At 48.9% G+C, this 17,777-nt stretch overlaps 1 protein-coding gene across 8 annotated transcripts in view; it reads left to right on the forward strand.

Moving 5' to 3' along the window:
- Positions 1-109: 109 nt before the first annotated feature.
- The window catches only part of COL13A1 (collagen type XIII alpha 1 chain), a 103,199-nt gene continuing 85,531 nt past the window's right edge, over positions 110-17,777 (forward strand). For 4 of the 8 annotated variants that reach the window (XM_042033473.1, XM_042033476.1, XM_042033471.1 and 1 more), the window contains exons 1-2: positions 111-270; positions 13,643-13,957. In XM_042033473.1, coding sequence (XP_041889407.1) covers positions 187-270; positions 13,643-13,957 — 399 coding nt within the window. In that variant the 5' untranslated portion in view covers positions 111-186. Of the gene's footprint in view, positions 271-12,831; positions 13,454-13,642; positions 13,958-17,777 lie in introns of those variants that run through there. The other 4 variants (XM_042033472.1, XM_042033478.1, XM_042033479.1 and 1 more) reach the window with 3 other exon arrangements.

Below are 17,777 nucleotides of genomic sequence, written 5' to 3' on the forward strand. Positions count from 1 at the left end.
ATGGCAGTGGGGCTGAGGGGTGTCTGTGAGGGGAGGCAGGAACTGCCTCAGGTACAGCCAGTTCCAGCCGGTTCTGGTGGCTCAGCCCAGCCCCTCAGACGTGATGGTGTGACGCCTGGGGAAAATTGATGTTAAGGAAGGGGGGAAATGCTGGAAGATAGAGAGGAATGAGGGAGAAAAAAAGTGATGAACAGCCCGGTGAGCACCAGGAGGGTTGAGGAGGAGGTGGGGTCCTCCGCTGCCACTGGTGGAGACACCATGACAGGGCAGGTACGTGCTCCCCGATTTTCTCCTTGTCCTGCTGAGGCAAGGAGTGTGAGTGACTGTGTGAACAGCTGGGCACCTCCAAGCCAACACAATCTGCATTTGGGTCATGTCATTTATGTGAGGAAAAGGTGGAAAACGAGCCCAGAAACATGAGTTTCATCTGTATGGCTGTGGGTTCAAGTGACAGACCCTGTGAGGTCAGCTCAAGCCCTGCAGACCCCACTGCTGGGTCCACACAAGGCTCTTTAGTTCAGTTTTCTCACTTCAAGGGAAGTATTTGGGTGGGTTTTTAGTTTCAGAGTACTAGATGCTCTGATGACAACACAGGTTTCTCTTATCACGTAAGAAATGCCATAATGTGTTCATTTTCTGGGGCAAGAAGATGTTTTGTCTAAGAAAGGAGGAAGAAAAGTTGCTTTGGCACTTGCAACTGAGAATGTGTACTTTGTGAGAAAACAGGTTTTGACTATAGGATAGATTTGATAGATTTGTGCAAAGTTAAATGAAGATAGCATGATTTTATTGCAATTGTGATGTAAACTGAGATACAGCTCTGCCAAGAAAGGTATCCCTCCCTCCGGTATATTGTAGAATTGCATATAGTTTATGACTGTGCAGATTAGTTGGCTTAGGGCTAAAAGTGGATATTGAAGACTACTTCTTTGGATCATTCATTGTGGTTTTGTCCTCATGAGGCTGGGAGCATGAGGCAGCTTGATGGACTGATTTGCTGTTAGCACAGCTCTGTTTTTTCACCTGAAACAATATTTAACTACTTAGTGGCTTCAAATTGAAAGAGGAGAGACTTAGATTAGGAAGAAATTCTTAGAGGGAGGTGAGGCACTAGCACAGGTTCCAGAGAATCTGTGGCTGCCCCATCCCTGGACGTGTTCAAAGCCAAGCTGGACAGGGCTTGAAGGAACCTGATATAGTGCAAGGTGTCCCTGTTCATGGGAGGGGGCTGGAATGAGATGATCTTTAAGGCCCCTTCCAGTCCAAATCATTCTAGGATTCGTTCTGTGGTTCTATGCACTTTCCAACACCACTCCCCACAACAACCCTTGCAGGGTTCTTTGGAAGCCCTAAGAAATCTGCCAGATGAGAGTACTTCGGAAATGGATTTCTTGATAGAAGGAGGCTTTGATCCCCAACAGGTGCTTCTTGGCATGGCACGGTAGGGTGGGAGTGGAGGAACCTGCAACCTGGGCTCTGTCTAGATGGAGGCAGAGCAAGAAGAGGGAGCTGGTGACCCTGGCGTGTGGCAGGCAACAGCTTGGCATTAAGAGATTGATAAATATGCCCGCTGTTGGTACCATACCATTCCTAGGAACTGCACACAATTTATATAAATAGTGGGGTGTGAGCTCCAGGCCAGTGGGGGATTTTTAGTGGCTCATGCCAGCAATGGTTGTGAGGACTCTCATTGATTCTGAGCTACATCTGACATAGACACAGCAGTGTGGCCAGGCAATATGCTTTTGTCAAAAAACATATTTAATTTTTCATTATGTCTTTCTGCATTTGGGCTTTTCATCAAAGCCATCACTTGCTTTCCTTCATTTTTCCAAAGGCATCAAACAAACAAACCTTCAAAGTGAAACAAGCCTGAGTTTTCTTTTCCCTCAGGAAACTTGTTTTCCCTGTTTTCAGAAATCAGTTCTCACTAGTCCCTGCTGCTGGGCCTCCCAGTCCCATGCAAGGGAAGCATCAAAGGGGACAGGGCCTGGTGGGAGCTGTTTACAACCTGAGAGTGTTTGGCACTGTAGTCTCCATACTTTCCAAAATGCCAGTTTTTGGGGAAAACTGCCTGAATTTGATTTGGATCCTACCCTGTAGCTGCCTGGTCTTCCAGACGTTTTCTTTTTTTAAATCCAGTGGAGCAATGAGCATCAGCCCTGGAGCTCTCTTGCACACCTGCAATTACTGCTTATAGTTTAACATGTCAGTTCTTCTGCATATGTTATTTTTTTCACATCTGCTTTTGCATACATTATTTGATTTACTTTACAGAGGAATCTGAGGACTTGACCACAGCAGCACAGGAGTCAAAGGCAGAGCACAGTGTCCCTTGTGAAGTCAGCCAGGAAAACACTGCATACCTGCAAATATCCCAGACAAACAGAGGGCCGTTTCGGAGAGGTGTGGGCAGGGAAGTGAAACCAAAACAAACTATTCCTTTCAAGTAATATACCGGCTTGCTCTTTGCTAGTGTGGACTCCGTGTAATTGTTTGGGCCTGAGCTGAAGTGGCTGTGAAGTGCAACCACTCAGATTTGATGGTGGTTTACACTTCTTTGCTAAATGTGTAACCCTACAAGAGGTATTGGGAAATGGAGACTTGGGAGATATGCATGGGTGCTGTTAGGTTGTGTACTGGAGACCTGGCAGCAGATCTGCCTGTCTCTGCTGAGTATTGCTCAACATCTTGGCTCTCCCACACAAGAAACGTGCCTGGCTGAGCCTCTCTTTCCAGGCCAGCCACTGTGGTCATGTTCTTGTGTAATGCAGCGCTTGTTACAAGGCCCATCAGGGCTGAGTCCACCCACTCAGCTGCAGCGTGGGCTTCACTAAAGCTTTTCAGGAGTGATCTTGCCCATCCACAGCATGACTGACAATCTTCTGACCTTCTCTGGAAGCTCTGGCTGCCCAGAGATGATGCCCCCAAGAAAGCTTGTTCTTAACCTTTTCCCAAAGAGCTAACTTCAGTCCCATGCATGCTGCTAGACTGACACAGCCCCTGAAAACATGGAGGAACTTGGGAAGGGCACAGAGTCATTGCAATGGCATGATTGCTCTTCTATCAGCATCAAAGCATTAAGAGTGAGGGAGGCTTGCTCACTGGTGTCCCTGAGGCCTTCTCAGGTCACCCTCAGCACCACTCACTGCCTTTCCCTGGATGGCACATGTGTCTTGGAGGTGTGAGCTGAACATAAACAGGCTTTTAAGTGATGTCCTGGTTGACAGGAGCCTTTCCAGACCCGGGGGAGGATGCCTTCACGGGTACCATGAGATTCAGGACTTTCAAAGTAAGGGTTTGATAACTTTGCCTTGTCACTCCTTGTGACTGACTGTTTATTCACCTCTTTCTTTCTTTAATCCTTGTCAGCAGTTTATCTTAAAGCACCTGGTTTATTCTTTCTTAAAGTAGCCTGGTTTCTCTGAGGAGGAAAACTCCAAGAATGAAAAGCATTCATTGATCACCAAAGGCCACCAAGCAATAGAGTGGCAGAGGTGGGAAAAACACCAAGTTGTCTATCCATCAGGCCACAGAGCCCTAGAATTATACATGCCTTGCAACAGAAAGGCTTATAGGACAAAAAATGTCACAGGGACTGTGACACAAGCCACAGACTATCTGAGGCCACTCTCTTATGCAGATTATATCTGTCTCTGCTGCAGATGATGGGCATCTTCCAGTGCTGATTCCCTGCAAGTGGTCAGCCCCTGGCATTGCACCGGCCTGTGAGATACAGTTTCTGTGTCAGTCTGAGCTGCTATTCCCACCAGCTCCCCAAGTTGGACATGTGGAACAGCGCAACTTGGAGACCTGCTCCCAGCCACATTTGGGGGCTCCCTCAGGGCACTTGCCACCTTGCCTCACTAGTGCCTAACAAAGCAAGTGACTGCTCAGGCTTTTTGCTGTCAATGGCAGCATTTTAACACCCTGTGGCTGTCAGCAATGTTAGCGTCCCATGCATAGCGTTCCACTGGTCATACTCTGGCTGTAACCTAAACCAGCCTTGAATGTATCCTTGATTCTGTCCTGGCAGGAGACTAGAGAATCCAAATCCAAAAGCAGCATGGCATTTGCTTTCTTTAAATTGTTTTTGATTTGGGGTAGTGTTAAATAGGTTGACCAAGCCTAGCAGAGAGAGTCACCCTTGGAAAAGACAACCTGAAAGGACTTTCCCAGGAAGACCAATTCCAAATCTGGCAGTTATAAAGCTGCTGCAGCTGTTGGATAGGCTTCTAGGAAAAACAACAGGACAGCAGGGCAGAGCTGACAGCTGAATTGGTACAGGTGACAAAAAGTGATGCTGCCTCACCAGGGACTGAAGCGACCATTAGCCTCTCATAGGGTGTAAAAAATCAAATTGCATGCCAGAGCATGCTTTGCACAAAGGTGATTGGGACCTGAATGCACTGGGATATCTGCTGGTGAGTGCAACTGGATTTTCCATCTGGAAGGCATGACTGTCTGGCCTAGAAGCCAATTTAAAGTACAAATTGGATCTGGCTGTTTGTCAGAGTCTCCTCCTCAAAATGCAATAAGGACAGGGTGGTTATATAATGTAAACCATTCTTGGTAATTTAGTGGTCCTGAAACAACAAACAAGCCAAGGAGGGAAAAACTGTTTCGTAGAATTCAAAGCCAAAGGAGTTCGGCTGAGGAATTCAGTCCACATGATCCGGCAGAGATGTGTGCTGCTATTCCTGTACGTCTTGAAAGGAAGCTGCCACCAGATCCTCTGCTATTTTCTGTCCACGGGGCCCTACTGATAGGCGTGATATTTCAGCCTCTGCGCTAAACCCCCGTGCTCCAAATATGCAGGGACAGTTGTGTGCAGAGCCAAGCAGTGTTCCCCACTGCTGGGGCACCAGTGGGAGGCAGCTCCTTCCTCACCAACACGTAGCAGAGCCCTCAGGGAGGGCAAACCTCTGTGGATAAACATGGGTTGTGGTGGCTTTGCCCTGACCCATTGCAACATCCACGAACACAGGCGGGATGGCCAGTTCAGAAATAATTTCTTCACCTAAAGGGTTTCCAAGCATTGGAACGGGCTGCCCAAGGAGTGGTGGAGTCACCATTCCTGGAGGTTTTCAAGGAATGACTGAATGTGTCATTTAGTGTTACGGTTTTGTCAACAAAGAGGTGATTGGACAAAGGTTAGACTCCATAATCTTGGAGATCTTTTCCAACCTGAATGATTCCAGGATTAGCAAAGTGCGTGGTGGGCAGCAGTCCCCACAAACAAAGGGTTCCATGCTGTCTCCCTGCTGACCCCTCTTAAAGCAGAGTAGTTTATTTTAATCACTTACTGGTAGCAGCATACAGCCAAATTAAAGACAAATGTATTTTGAGCCTGAAGGAAGTGAACCACCGTTTCAGGCTGATGTCCTTCAAGGGCTATTGCAAGGGTCTGTTTACTACTTAATATTGATCTAGTAATTATATATGCTTTACTTCCTGCTGTTTGTAATCAGCAACAGGCCTCTCAAACTTGAAGCAGGTACGAAGCATGCACACGAAGTGGACAGTACTGACTTCCGGAGAAGAAAGAGGAAGAATGTTACAATGCATCAAGATGCGATTTCAGATGCCTGAGGTAAAAAAGGAGTGCTTTGCTTAGCCATGTGGATAGTGAGTTTTGTGGTCAGAGGACCCACCTCTCCCCTCTTCTCAATGGGACCTGTCACAATGGACAGGTCCCTTCTTCTGGACTGGCATAAATCTAGAGTGACTACACTGACATCAAGCTGGCATGAGACCTAAGAGGCAAAGGAACCTAAAAAGAGCTTTTTTTTCCATTGACCTTAACGAGTCCCAAATGAGAAGGATTGGACCCTTTCTCTTCAAACAAGTTTGTTTATTGGCACTCGGCTTCAGACAGGCTCCTTGGGTGCCCAGCCTGATGGAGATGCTACATCCTGGAATGCTGCAGCCATTGTGTGAACTGGTCTTGCCATGTGTGTCTTTGGGATAGAAAAGCATCTTTCCATAGTTCCCCTGCGATGCTGCTAAAAGGAGGTAAGCCCCCGGTGGCAGCTAAAAACCCAACAAGCTGGAAGAGACTCCGTAAATGGCTGAAGGTTTACTGATAGAGCTGCTTTTAATAAAGCAGGTTAACTACCCTGCCAGTGAGGATTTACATCAGGTGCTATGAAGGCAATGGTGGTGGGAGGGAAAACCCTGACATGGAGCCATGCTGCTCTCTGAAACCATCGATCTGCTCCCAGGCTCACATCCTTCCTGCTTCACTTTGCTTTCCTCTCCCTCACACTGGAGTGCGGGGGTGACTCCTGGGGAGCTGTGGTGTGGGAAGCAGAGGGCATGAGTGAGGGCTTTGCCCTGTGCAGGGGAAACAGTGGCATTGCAGAAGGACATTAGCAGTGCTCCTTGTCTCCTGCTTTCCTCTGTGAGTAGTTTCCAGGGAAATTGAACCGACTCCGCTCCATTAGCCACTAGCCTCTCATCCGCTGGGCCTGTCTTTTGCATTACGATGGAGCAGAGCAGCTCTGCGCACTGCTGTCAGGGTCTGAATCAGCTTTGATAAAAGACCAAGTGTTGGAAGGAGAGGAAGTATTTACGTAAAGTTGTTTTCAATTTCCTGAGCTTGCTGTATCCATTCTCCTTCACTTCTGGATTCCAAAACAATCAGTCTTCTGGGGGAGCCTTGCTTCATTATTTTTGCTTCCCCCAGTGCAGTTGACACTTAGTCTGGGTTTCCCAATCCTCCCAGCTCTGGTTCATTAACTTCAAAGTTCGTACAAAGCTGCTGTGGGTTTCCCGGCTGCTTGTGCAGGGATATGCGCCTGCCCCGGCACTGCAGGGTTTGGTTTTCCTAGACAGAGCTGTGACACAGCTCTGCCTCCCTCCCCTATGCACGCAGCATCTGGTCGGCCCTGGGCTGGACCCAAGATTTTGATCCTTCTGGCTCACCCTATAGGGTGTTCAGCCTACAGATGTTGACTGGTTGTCCCAGGCTGGTGGCAGTTTGAGCCTGATCTGCATCTGCCAAAGCTGAAGAGATAGGGTTTTCTTAGTGATGTGTGTAGAAATAGGTAGTGGAGGATTAATGGGAACCCTGTGCGTGGCAGAGGTGAGGGGGAGGCAGGAGGAGGGTGGGCTTTGGGGTGGATGGAATAGCCCAGCTGTGCAGCAAGGCTGAAGGCATTCAGCAGTAGCTTCTCACTGAACTGTTTAATGGTAAATCTAAATGCAAATCAGTGCTCTGGCTTATCAGTCCCACACGTGCCAATGCACCGAGTCGAGAGCCTCCGCATACAAGTAACTAACTGAGCATACAATGACTGAGCTTGCTTTTAATAGCGGGAGGTTTTCTGCTCAGCAAGGGGCCGAGGGAGTTGCTGTTGGGAACAGAGGAGCTTTTCCTCAGAGCCCCAGCCTTGTGATGGAGAATGTTGTGCCCTGATGATTTAATGCATGAAAATCTCACCCTTATTTTTCCACCTGGATGAGAAGATTTTGAGTGTTGAGTCTCTTTGCTACAGCTAAGGCTTTGTACTGCTCTAGCTGTGCTGAGAGCCTGTAGTAATGCTCTGCACCTGGGATTTCCCAGGTTCACCAAAACAAAGAGTTTCCAAAGCAGCTCTCCCGGTGTAGGCACATCTCTGTCCTGCGCAAAACCCATCTCCCACAGGCTGCTGTGGAAATTCTGAGGCTTGCAAGATACTGGGGAATAGTGCTGCAGGGGTGGAGGGTTTTTCTGGTCTTATTTGTAGCAATGTTGTTCGTTAATTTAACTTCTCTTTCCCACCCAGGCTCTGCAAGAACCAAGATAACAGCAAAAAACAAGCTAGCAGAGATGACCATCTCTGCAGACTCCAATGGCACTGAAAACTAAAAATCAGCTCCAAACAAGGAAGAAAAAGCCCAGCAACAAAAAAACCCCAAATAACTGCTGAAAAGAAGTAAAACTTCTTCCTGTGAAATGCCTCTTGTCCATGAAGTTCTTCTGCTGTGAGATGAAAGTTCCTCCATGAAGAAGGGTGCAGAGCCTGGTTTGCTCAGAGCCATTTCCCTCGTCATCTGAACAAAAGGTGAGAGGTTAGTTGAAAACAAAAGGACAAGCGTGGGCAGCTTAAGTGTGTGTCCATCACTTGCTGTCTTGCACTCTCCTCTGCCAGAGCCTTCCCTCTGCAGGGTGTGTGGGAGAAGGAGTGGCCCCAAACTGTGCAAAACCTGTGTTTGCTCCATCCTCCCTTGGAAGCTCTGACCCAACCTCTGCAGGAGCTGCTGGTGGCCAGGCTCCCACCCTGGACACAGCTCAGCTCTGATTGTTCTCACACAGCTCTGGGGACAGGTTCCCACCACTGCAGCTGCACGAAGCGAGTTTGGCTTTGATGGGAGGGAGGCAACAATGAGCTCAGGCATTTTAGGGTTATGAAAATATAAAGCCCTAACCAGATACTGCTAACTTTGCTTCTTTCTTACTTCCCTTGCTGCTACCAGTGCTAGGAGTTCATATTGTGCAGTGAGCCCCTTTGTTTTGTAGGAGACCAAGTGATTGAAAACAGCCATGATATTACTATGCATGGACAGTACATTTTTTCCATGTATTTTCATAACCCTTCTCCCAAAGGACCAAATGTGTCTTTATTCTATAACTCCACAATGAGTTAGAGCAGCTCCTCAGGCGGGAATTGTTCTGCTCCATAGGCTACTTAACACTTCCTATAAACAAATACCAAATTAGGTAGGTAATACTCAATATTCCTGACCTTACTTGCAAAGTATGTGTAACTGCATCTCAGAGAGACAAAGGTGGAGATACCTGTTGTGAACCTGAGGTTAAAGATGACAAAATACTTGTTGTGGGTTTTGGGTTTTTTTTTCTGTTTTAGTTTTTGGAGTTGTTTGTTGGCTTTAGTTTTATTTTAATAAAAAGCAAGGGTATTTGTATGTGTAAAACTGCATGTACCGTGAAAGAAATGCAGGGAAGCTTTGGTCTCAGACATCTCTTCTAGGTTAGGCATCTCTTATACCTAAGGCAAAGTTTATCTAGTTGAGAATGGAGTTTCACAGTAATGCCATGGGTTATATTTTTAAGTATGCATGTGCATGCTTGCTTTTTGTTCCCTAGTTAACACTGTGTAATTTTCTAAATATTGTCTAAATTTAAGTCATGACATCAAGAATCCACATCAGAGCAGGACCCCTTGGTCCTTCAGAGTCCCTGGCATGGGAGGTTTCCACTCTGCTTGCTGTTTGAGAACCAGCTGCTTGGAGCAGACAGGATACTGTGGGAACCCCAGACCTTGCCTACTCTGTGGGGCCAGTGGTAGTTGCTGCCAAACTGTTGTGGAGGTGACATTGTCCCACTACAAGCCTGGAAGCCTCTGTGATATAGAGCAGCTGAGGACATGGGAAGGTCCATGATCAGGAAAGAAAACAAAACCCCAAATCTCTCTGCCCCAGTATCCCATTTGTGTGAGTGTTCTGACCTTTTGTCACAAGGACTCTGAAAGCTGATGTGAGTTTTTCTATTCCCCCATTGCTGTTCCCCCCCTAAGACATTCTACTCTCACTCCCTTGCCTTGGAGGGATGTGGCTGTGCTTGCCTCAGCCCCTTGCAGTGCTCCATATGAGCAGCATTTTGCAAAGGGATGGTCTGCAGACCGTATACTTCCACTTGCAAGAATTTTTCCCCCTTTGTTTTGTTACCCTTCTTCCTCCTCTCTTCTCCGCTCAGAAAACATCTGTTTCCAGATGTTGTTCTTGAGTCTAATAAATGCAGCGAAAGGCCTTGGGTTAATATATTTACAATAGCTGGAGATGTCGGCTGCTAGTTAATGGCTCGTTCGAGCACACCAAGATCCCCGTGTTTCCCGGGGGGGGGGAGGGGGAAAGGGAAAGGAGGAGAACAGAAAGAAAAAGGGAGCTGGGGTGGAGTGTTTCTCGCTAGTAAATGGTCTGGAAAGGGGAGGATTATTGGTGGGATCGAGCACATGGCCATCTCCAGGCAGTTGGCTTCAATTTCCAGTTAGTGACAGGAAGGACACATTATTTTTTTAATGGAAGGTTGTGTTTAAAGTGAAGGAAGGTGAAGAAAGCCTTGCTGCTGTTATCTGTCCCTTTTCAGGTGGAAGACCTGTTGCAGATACCTCGCTGGCTTGAACTGTGCTCATAGAAGCAAGAACCTCATCCATGCCCAGCTCTATCCATTTCTGGCCTGGGGCATGGAGTGGTTCATGCCCACAGTACCTACCTCGGGTCACAGGGGGGGTTTATGGTCTATTGCAATGAGACCACATTGTGTCCTGTGAGGAACCCCCACGTATTGCACTCCTTTGTGAGCACTGTGTGTCTGTCGCAGAGCAGCACCAGGCAAACTCTATGAGGTGCTTTGCCCATGTACAAATGTCCCTGAGAAGGACGGAGTGCCAGTGCCACCTGGAGACTGACCAAGCTGGAGTCTTGCCACACCTGCTTGTAACTAATCAACTGACCTAGTGCCATGTGCTAGATGTGAAACTTTTTCATTGTCCAGAGGAGTTTCAGCTGCTTTGGGAGGTTATATATGAGTTCTATTTGCTCCAGTTCATTGGATGTTTGTGCTGAGGTCCTTAATGTCCCTGGAGGACCTTAGAAGCAGCCGAAGTGTGTGGTTATTGTCCTTGTAAGGAATTTCACCAACCTCCCTGAGGAAAGAGGGATACGGACTCAAGCGCAGTGTATGGAGGGTGTTCTAAGAGTCACCTGTCAGTGAAATCACTCCTGATTGCAAGTGAGTATTTGTTTCTACTCGACCAACTTTGAGAGTCGCAAACTTGAAGGAGGACTGGTTTCAGGCCAGCACTCACCTCCTCTGAGGCTGTTGAGAGAGCTGAAGTCTGGGCTCAGCTCAAGGAGTGCTGAGATGATTCCACGTGCCAGGCCTCTGTCTGGAGGCAGCTTTTTTGTTGAGCAGTGTTGCAGACACGACATGCACAGTTGGCTCAGGTTTGTGGCTAAATTAGTCCATCTCTATTGGCATGGGATGATAGGGCTCCTTAATGCCTCATGAACAGAAAAATTACCCTCCAGCACATCTGCAGCTAAGGCTTCTGCATGAAACCTGTCTGAGTGCAGCTCCCTAGCCTGCAGTGACTATGACATACCCTCTAAATGAACTGATCAGCTGGAGAGGGGCTGGCGGGGAAGCAGGAAAAGGCACTTATAGAGTCATTCAGGTGATGCTCATGTCTGGACAGCAGGATCTGTATCAAAAATCAGTGCAAAAGAGCAGAGAGCTCTCCCCAGCCAGTGTGGAGAAATGAGATGTAGACACCCAGCAGATTTCCATTTTTAGCTTAGAGGGTGTGTTTTTGTGATTTCAGTGCTTAGGTTGGTTTAAAGGGGGGAAAGAGAGACAGCCTTAGGTGAAACTTTGTGTAATGCAGACAGGTAGCTGCAGTCATCAGTAGTTCAACCCCAGTCTTTAGGTAGTGTGCTGCAGCGCTCTCTAGGACACTCAGCACCAGTTGCTAACTGGTATTTTCCCGAGTAGATCTCTGTTTCTCAAACACTGTATCATCAGCCTCTAAGCATCTCCCTTTCATTTCTTGCTGTCCACTTATTTGCTGTGATTGCAGGTGGTATCTTGGGTAACTCCCATGGACTGTGGTTTACCTCTGGCAGAGCCACAGCCTCAAAGACTTACGTTCCTTTTGTAAAGAAATAGGCTGCTAACACAGGGAGAGACTGGGCAGGGGGTAGGAGACCGGGTAGCTACACCTCTTAAATGAATAGACACCCTTTCTGTGCCGGGTCTGTGGGTTACATATCTCTGCCCTGCTCATATGAAAAACTGTTGAAAGGCTGCAGCCATCAGAGAGGTGTTTTCCATGCGTGCCAGAACAGCAATGCAAATTTGAGCAGTGAGATGACAAGAAACCCACTAAAAGAAATAAAGAAAGGATTTCCTGCCTTGCAGACGCTAAAACCCCATTTTGGGAAGTGAGTGGCTGTGAAAGGCAAGAGGCCATTCAAAGAATTGGGGCTGTGTGCTACCGGGCCCTCCGAGGGTTTGTCTGGTGGAGGGGAAACAGCTCGTGCTCGTGTTAACCTGCTCCCAGAAGGTCTATTTCTTCCAGCCCTCTGAAACAGAGACCAGGCCAGAGATGAATATGCGTTTTCTCTGCCAGTTAATTTCCAGCACAGACTGCACGCAAAATCTTCATTTAAAACGTGTAAATGACAGCGAAAGAGCCACAAGGGAGCCAGATTTTAAGAGACCAATTTGCTGCCTGGCTTTTAATGACTATGCACCATGGTGAGCCCTGTGCTGCTTCACTGCTGAGTGTGCTCAAGGAGACGATGAAAGAACGGACAGACAGACAGGCAGGAGCTCAGCAGAGCCTACATGTCACCCTGGAGGATAAAATATTGTATGTTATGCTCAGAAAAACTGGGAGAGGTGGCCCTGCCTTGCTCCTGAAGAACAGAAGGAGGCTTTGTTTCCCAGGCGCATGGCTTGGAGCTGCCCTACGGCACGTTTTGGGGAGACTGCTCCCTGCCCAAGGGGGTTGTCTGTCTGGTGCCCTGTGCCTGGTGGGACACGGATATGATGGGAAGTTCTGCTTCAGTAGAGGGCCTCAGCAGATTAGTTCCTCTGAACACCCTGGGCAGGCTGTACCCCCAAATCAAGCCCCAAATGTTCCCCTCTTGCACTGCAGCTTGCCCGCCTGGGGTGTTTCTCCCTGCTGCCCTCTGCTTGCAGAGCCCTCAGCTGCCAGCTCTTGTTTCCAGATGTTTCCATCTACTTCTTGCCCTGCCTGACTGTTCTCCTCAAAATATTGGGGTCCAAATACCCCACTGCTGGTGCCTGAGGGCTGCCCCAGGATCTGCGTGGGGGACGCGACAGCCCATTTGTACCACCCCATAAAGTGCTCTCGGCTGCCTGGAGGAAAGGAAGACGCAGGCTGTTGTGAGCCCAGCCTCTGCTTTACAATCTCTTTCCTGCCTCTATAAATAACCTCGGCGAGAGTCACTTCAAAGGGAAGGGCTGGCGGCGGAGAGGTGGTTTGGGGACCGAGCAGGACAGGGGCGTCCCACTGCCCGATCCCACCCCGGCGCTTTGCATAAATAAATAAATCGTGCAGCAAGGGAGAGGTGGAGAGAGAGGGCGAGCAGAGGAGGTTACTTTGGGAAGCCGCGCAGCTCGCTCATCCCAGCCCCGTAGTTCGGAGGGAGTGTGTCATGTTACAGGGGAGCCACGATCAGCCAGAGCACAACGTCGCCGGAGCAGCTGAGAATTACCTCTCTCTAATGGGGACTTTCATGTGCGAGCTCCTGGCCAGTCTGCGAAGGAACTGAAATTGACAGCTTAGAAAGAATCAAAAACCTATCAGCGAACCAAAAGACTGAAATACAGGAGGAAAAAAAAAAAATCTTGATCAGATTATTTTTTTCCCTCTCGCACTCTTTGCTGCAGTTGGATCCTTTTTTTCTGCACCCCTTTTGTGTGTGTGGTTTGTTTTTGTTTTTTAAAGACACCCCCCCCCCCCATCCACTTTTGTTATTATTGCTGTCACTTGTGATTTGCTGGCACTGGGATCCCCTTGGACGTTCTTTTTCTATGCCTTCTGGATTGTGCTTCTTGGAGTAGGAGTGAAGCTTTATTTATTCTATTTATTTATTTATTGTTTCTCAGGACAGGGAGGGAATGTTGGAGGAGAAGAACTGGAAAGGCGTCGACGAAGCAGCTTTTGACAGGGGGTGTGTGGCTCCCCCCAGGACCGGCGATGGGGAGAGATGCTGCCGCCTCCCTCTCCTGCTGGGCTCGGGGCTGCCCGGCGTCTCCCTCCTTTCTCTGGTGCTGAGCCTCCTGCTGTACTTTCGGACCTCCGATCTACAGTCCCGGGTGTCCCACTTGGAAGCGGACAGACCCACACAGCTCCCTGCCTGGCTCTCAGCAGACCAAATGGAGACAGCTATTTTGGGAAGAGTTGACCAACTGCTCAATGAGGTCGGTGTTCTTTCATTTGCACGTATAGTTTGCAGTATTATAGATTTTAGGCATATGCATGCTTGCCTAGTCACGTTATCCATTATTTTTCCCTTCCTTAAAAATGTATCTCTGCACAAGTGATGCTGCAGCTAGGCTGAATTCCCTGTTCCTTCAGGTCCCTCCCACCTCTCAAACTTGCTTGGTATTTACTTCTGTCTTCTCAGCCCACGCTGTAGGTGAAACCTGCACTTTGCAAAGAGGAAAGCCTCATCCCTGGTCCTGGCAGGGAGGCAAAAACCTCCAGCCCTTCTGTTCAGGAGTCTTGCATACTGAAGGAGTTAGAATTAGAGCTAGAGGTTAAACCTGGGGATTCAACGTGGGTTTGAGCCCCAGGAGAGGGACAGGCAAGGCATGTCGCAGCTGGCGTGGCTATGGGAGGAGGTAATTGCCAACACACTGGTGTTGTGATGGGTTGGCATTGCTGCTGTACCAGTCCTGACCCCTCCTACAGCTCCTGCCTCAGGAAAATGAGACACACTGGCATTGCCAGGATGGTTTCTGGTACTGCCAGAGCATCAGTGCAGAGCATATGGCTGTGTTTTACTCACTTGAATCCCATCCAAACTCCACTGGACCCTGTGGGCTCTCTTCTGAGAATGGGGGAGTGCTGCTACTGGCTTCAGCAGATTAAAGAGTGCCCAAAAGTGCAGATTATTGTTGCTGACACCTTTTACTTTGCTGTGTTGATGCTGCTGCAGGCTGTCTGGGTTCCTCTGCTCTGGCTGCAATGAATATTCCTTGCCTTGTTGGGCTTTGAAGTGGTGTTGACATGTGTCCGGGAGCAGATGGTGGCTCATGTCTCTGAACTCTCCTGTCTCCTCACTGACCTGTTCCCACAGCTCTAGGAGAGGCTTGGGGGTGAGATTCAGGGCTGCAACCATTTCCACCCACCTCTCCTTTTCTCTGTTTACTCTAGCTTTGGCTTGAGTCATGCTGGAGAGATCCCTAGGGCTAGCCCAAAAACTGTTTGTATCTGAAAAAAATCCCTCATGTGCTGCTATTGCCAAATGAGGCAAGAAATGGGATGATCAGAGTGGTGAGTACTGGGACCTGCCTTGGGCAGTGTTGCCTGGCACCTGGAGTGACCTGGACCCCCTCCTGCTTTCTAGGAGCAGTGAAAGTCTGTGGTGAGGAGTTTAAACCTACAGCTGACAGGCTCAGCTTCTGTTTATGGGTCTCGTGAGAGCAGTCCCTGGATCTGCTGGGGTATGCAGCCAAAAGCCATGAACCTTGAGTTAGCAAACACTGCAGGAGCTGAAGGAGATGGTTTTGAGCTGCCTCTTTGGATGAGGAATAAGGGAAAGACAGGGTCCATGGGGTAAACCCACTTTAAAAAGGGGTTTGGGAGGGCAGAAGCATTGCAAGTGATTGGATCTGTGCCCTGTGGTTGCACTCTCATGCAGGGACTCCTTCCCTGCCACTAGGCAGGGCCTAACGTGCAGCAATCCCTCTGTTGCTGCTGGCATGAGTCTGCTGGGAAGTCGAAGTTTATCTCTACCGAGATTTGAGAAGTGCCACAGGATGCCTCCTGGGAGTGGTGCCTGGGGCCGGATGGCCTCGTATCCTGCTGGCTCTGCTGGCAGCGGCACCTTTACACCTTTTTATAGCTCGGCTTAGCGAGGAAATGGGGGTCTCATGATGCCCGTGTGCCCAGCAGCACCCCTGTTTTCTGAGCAGCCCCCTCCAGTGCTCCTTGGGGTGGCCACAGTCCCCATTGTAGCCAGTGTGGGGAGCAGCTGTAGGACAGGAACGACTGCTTGAGGGGCCAGCACTTGCTCCTGAGTACCATCAGGGTTACCAGCTCCATCCTGGGCCGCAGCTTCAAAAAGAGCTTGGAGAAAAGTGCTGGAGACTGTGGAGGAGTAGGGATGCCTGGCCCACATCTCCTGTGCCTTTATACTTGTGAAGGTCTGATGCCCATGGGAGAGAAGGGCTCTGTCCCTCGGGGAGGAGACCCTTGCCAACTATGCTGCCCACTTCTGCTAAGCATCTAAACCTCAGACCTCCACACTCAGCCAGAGGCACTGGCGTGGACCAAGCAGCTCGAGGTCCGGGGCAGGGGGCTGCTGGTGGACAGATGGTGGGGTGCCATATGAGGCTTTTGATTAGGAAAGAAAAATCCTTCTGGTCTTCCTTTTCATTAGGTCTGAAGTGGGGCCCTGGACTGACTGGTGAGGGGCAAGGATGGGGAAAAGCAGGGAAGATAAAGGGAACAGGGAGAGGGTGGGAGAAAAAAAAATAAAGAAAGCAAAATAAGTCGTGCTGACCATGACTGGGGGAGAGGGCCTGCAGGCGGGCTTGCTGTGATGGACGTGAAAGTGGGATATTCGTCTCCCCCTGCTCAGACCCTCACTGCCTCTCATTGTCACATCCTCACAGTTTCCTAGTGTTTCAACCTTAATGGGTTTCACAGCTGCCAGCTCAGTGTTATCCATCACAAAATAAAACAGCAAAGCTTTAAAGGAACCCCAGCTTTAGAAGAAGCTGGTTAGGGGTGGGTAGGGAGGTGGGAGGGGAGGGGAGTCACAGCACAGGAGCACATTTCTAGCTCTGGTGGCTGTGAAAATCAGCTGGAGGGACACGAAGGAGTGAAGTCTGTGAGGGCTGATAGGTAATGCTCAAAACCTGTACTGCTCTGAGCTGGAGTGTGTAATGCCTTCCAGTCTGGGCCATGACTGTGCCCAGGCATGGCCTGGGTGTTTCCAAGGGTCTGCGAGGGATACCATACAGATTGCACTGAGAAGTGCAAATTGCCAAAGTCCTTTTAGAGGCCTTTCTTCGAGACATGCAAAAATAAAGCAAAGTGGCAGGGAGAGGAGCTGGGTTGATTTGCTTAAGACGTTAATTTCAAGGCAGCTGGTGGGGATGTTTTCTTGATCTCGGAGCGTGGTTTTCAAGCACCCGTGGCTGGCTGTGGCAGTGTTACCATCTTGGCTCAGGAGCAAGGAGAGGGCAGCAGATGCTTTCCTAGAAGCAGCCTGACCAGTGCTTCACTCGCTACTGTGTAAACCTCTGCCTGGTGTAGGCGAGTACCACAGGGGAATTTTCTACCAGACTCAAACTGACTAGGTTTGCTTGTAAAAACATCTGTGCAGAATGGGCCAGAAACAGGTAGTACAGGGAGAACTTTAACTCCATGTAGGAATTCGAATTCCTCTGCATTTATGAGGCATCATAAAATCATACAAGGAGCACAAATAAACTCACTACTGGCATTTGCAAGAGAGTCAAAGCTTTCCAAAGAAGAAAACAAGGTCCTTTCCCATGCTGGGTAACATTTGGTGCTGTTTCATTTGCCAAAAACTCATCAGGGTGGAGAACAGGATGGATTCAGTGCTGCTGCAAGGAAAAAAAATCCCAGAATTTGTGAGCTTGTAGAGATAGAAATGTGTATGTGTGATGCAGCAACAGGTAATCCTGTGCACCCTGGGGGAAGATCAACTGCCCCTCAACCTTCTCAGGGGTTTGTGTTGAACGTATTTGTTGTGGCTCTAGTGAATCTGAAGGGATTCTGGAATGTGCCTGTGAATGGGGAGGGAGCATTGATCCTCACTGCTTTCCCAATAGTCTCATTTCCCTGGAACTCTTTCCTTACTTATGCAAGCAAAGGAGGGACACCACAAAACTCCCTTTCCCTCCTGACTTGAAGCTTTTTTCCCCCCTTCCTATTATTTCATGTCTCAAAGCACACTGCACAATTGTTTCCTAGGGTCTGCAGGCTTGCTCTAAGCATCCCCTGCCTACATCTTTAGCTTAGTGGGTTTTGCCCCACAATCAG

Source organism: Corvus kubaryi, unplaced genomic scaffold (assembly GCF_017639235.1).
Source record: "Corvus kubaryi isolate FWS band 111438036 unplaced genomic scaffold, C.kubaryi_AGA036_p1.0 37357, whole genome shotgun sequence".
NCBI classification, from domain to species: domain Eukaryota; kingdom Metazoa; phylum Chordata; class Aves; order Passeriformes; family Corvidae; genus Corvus; species Corvus kubaryi.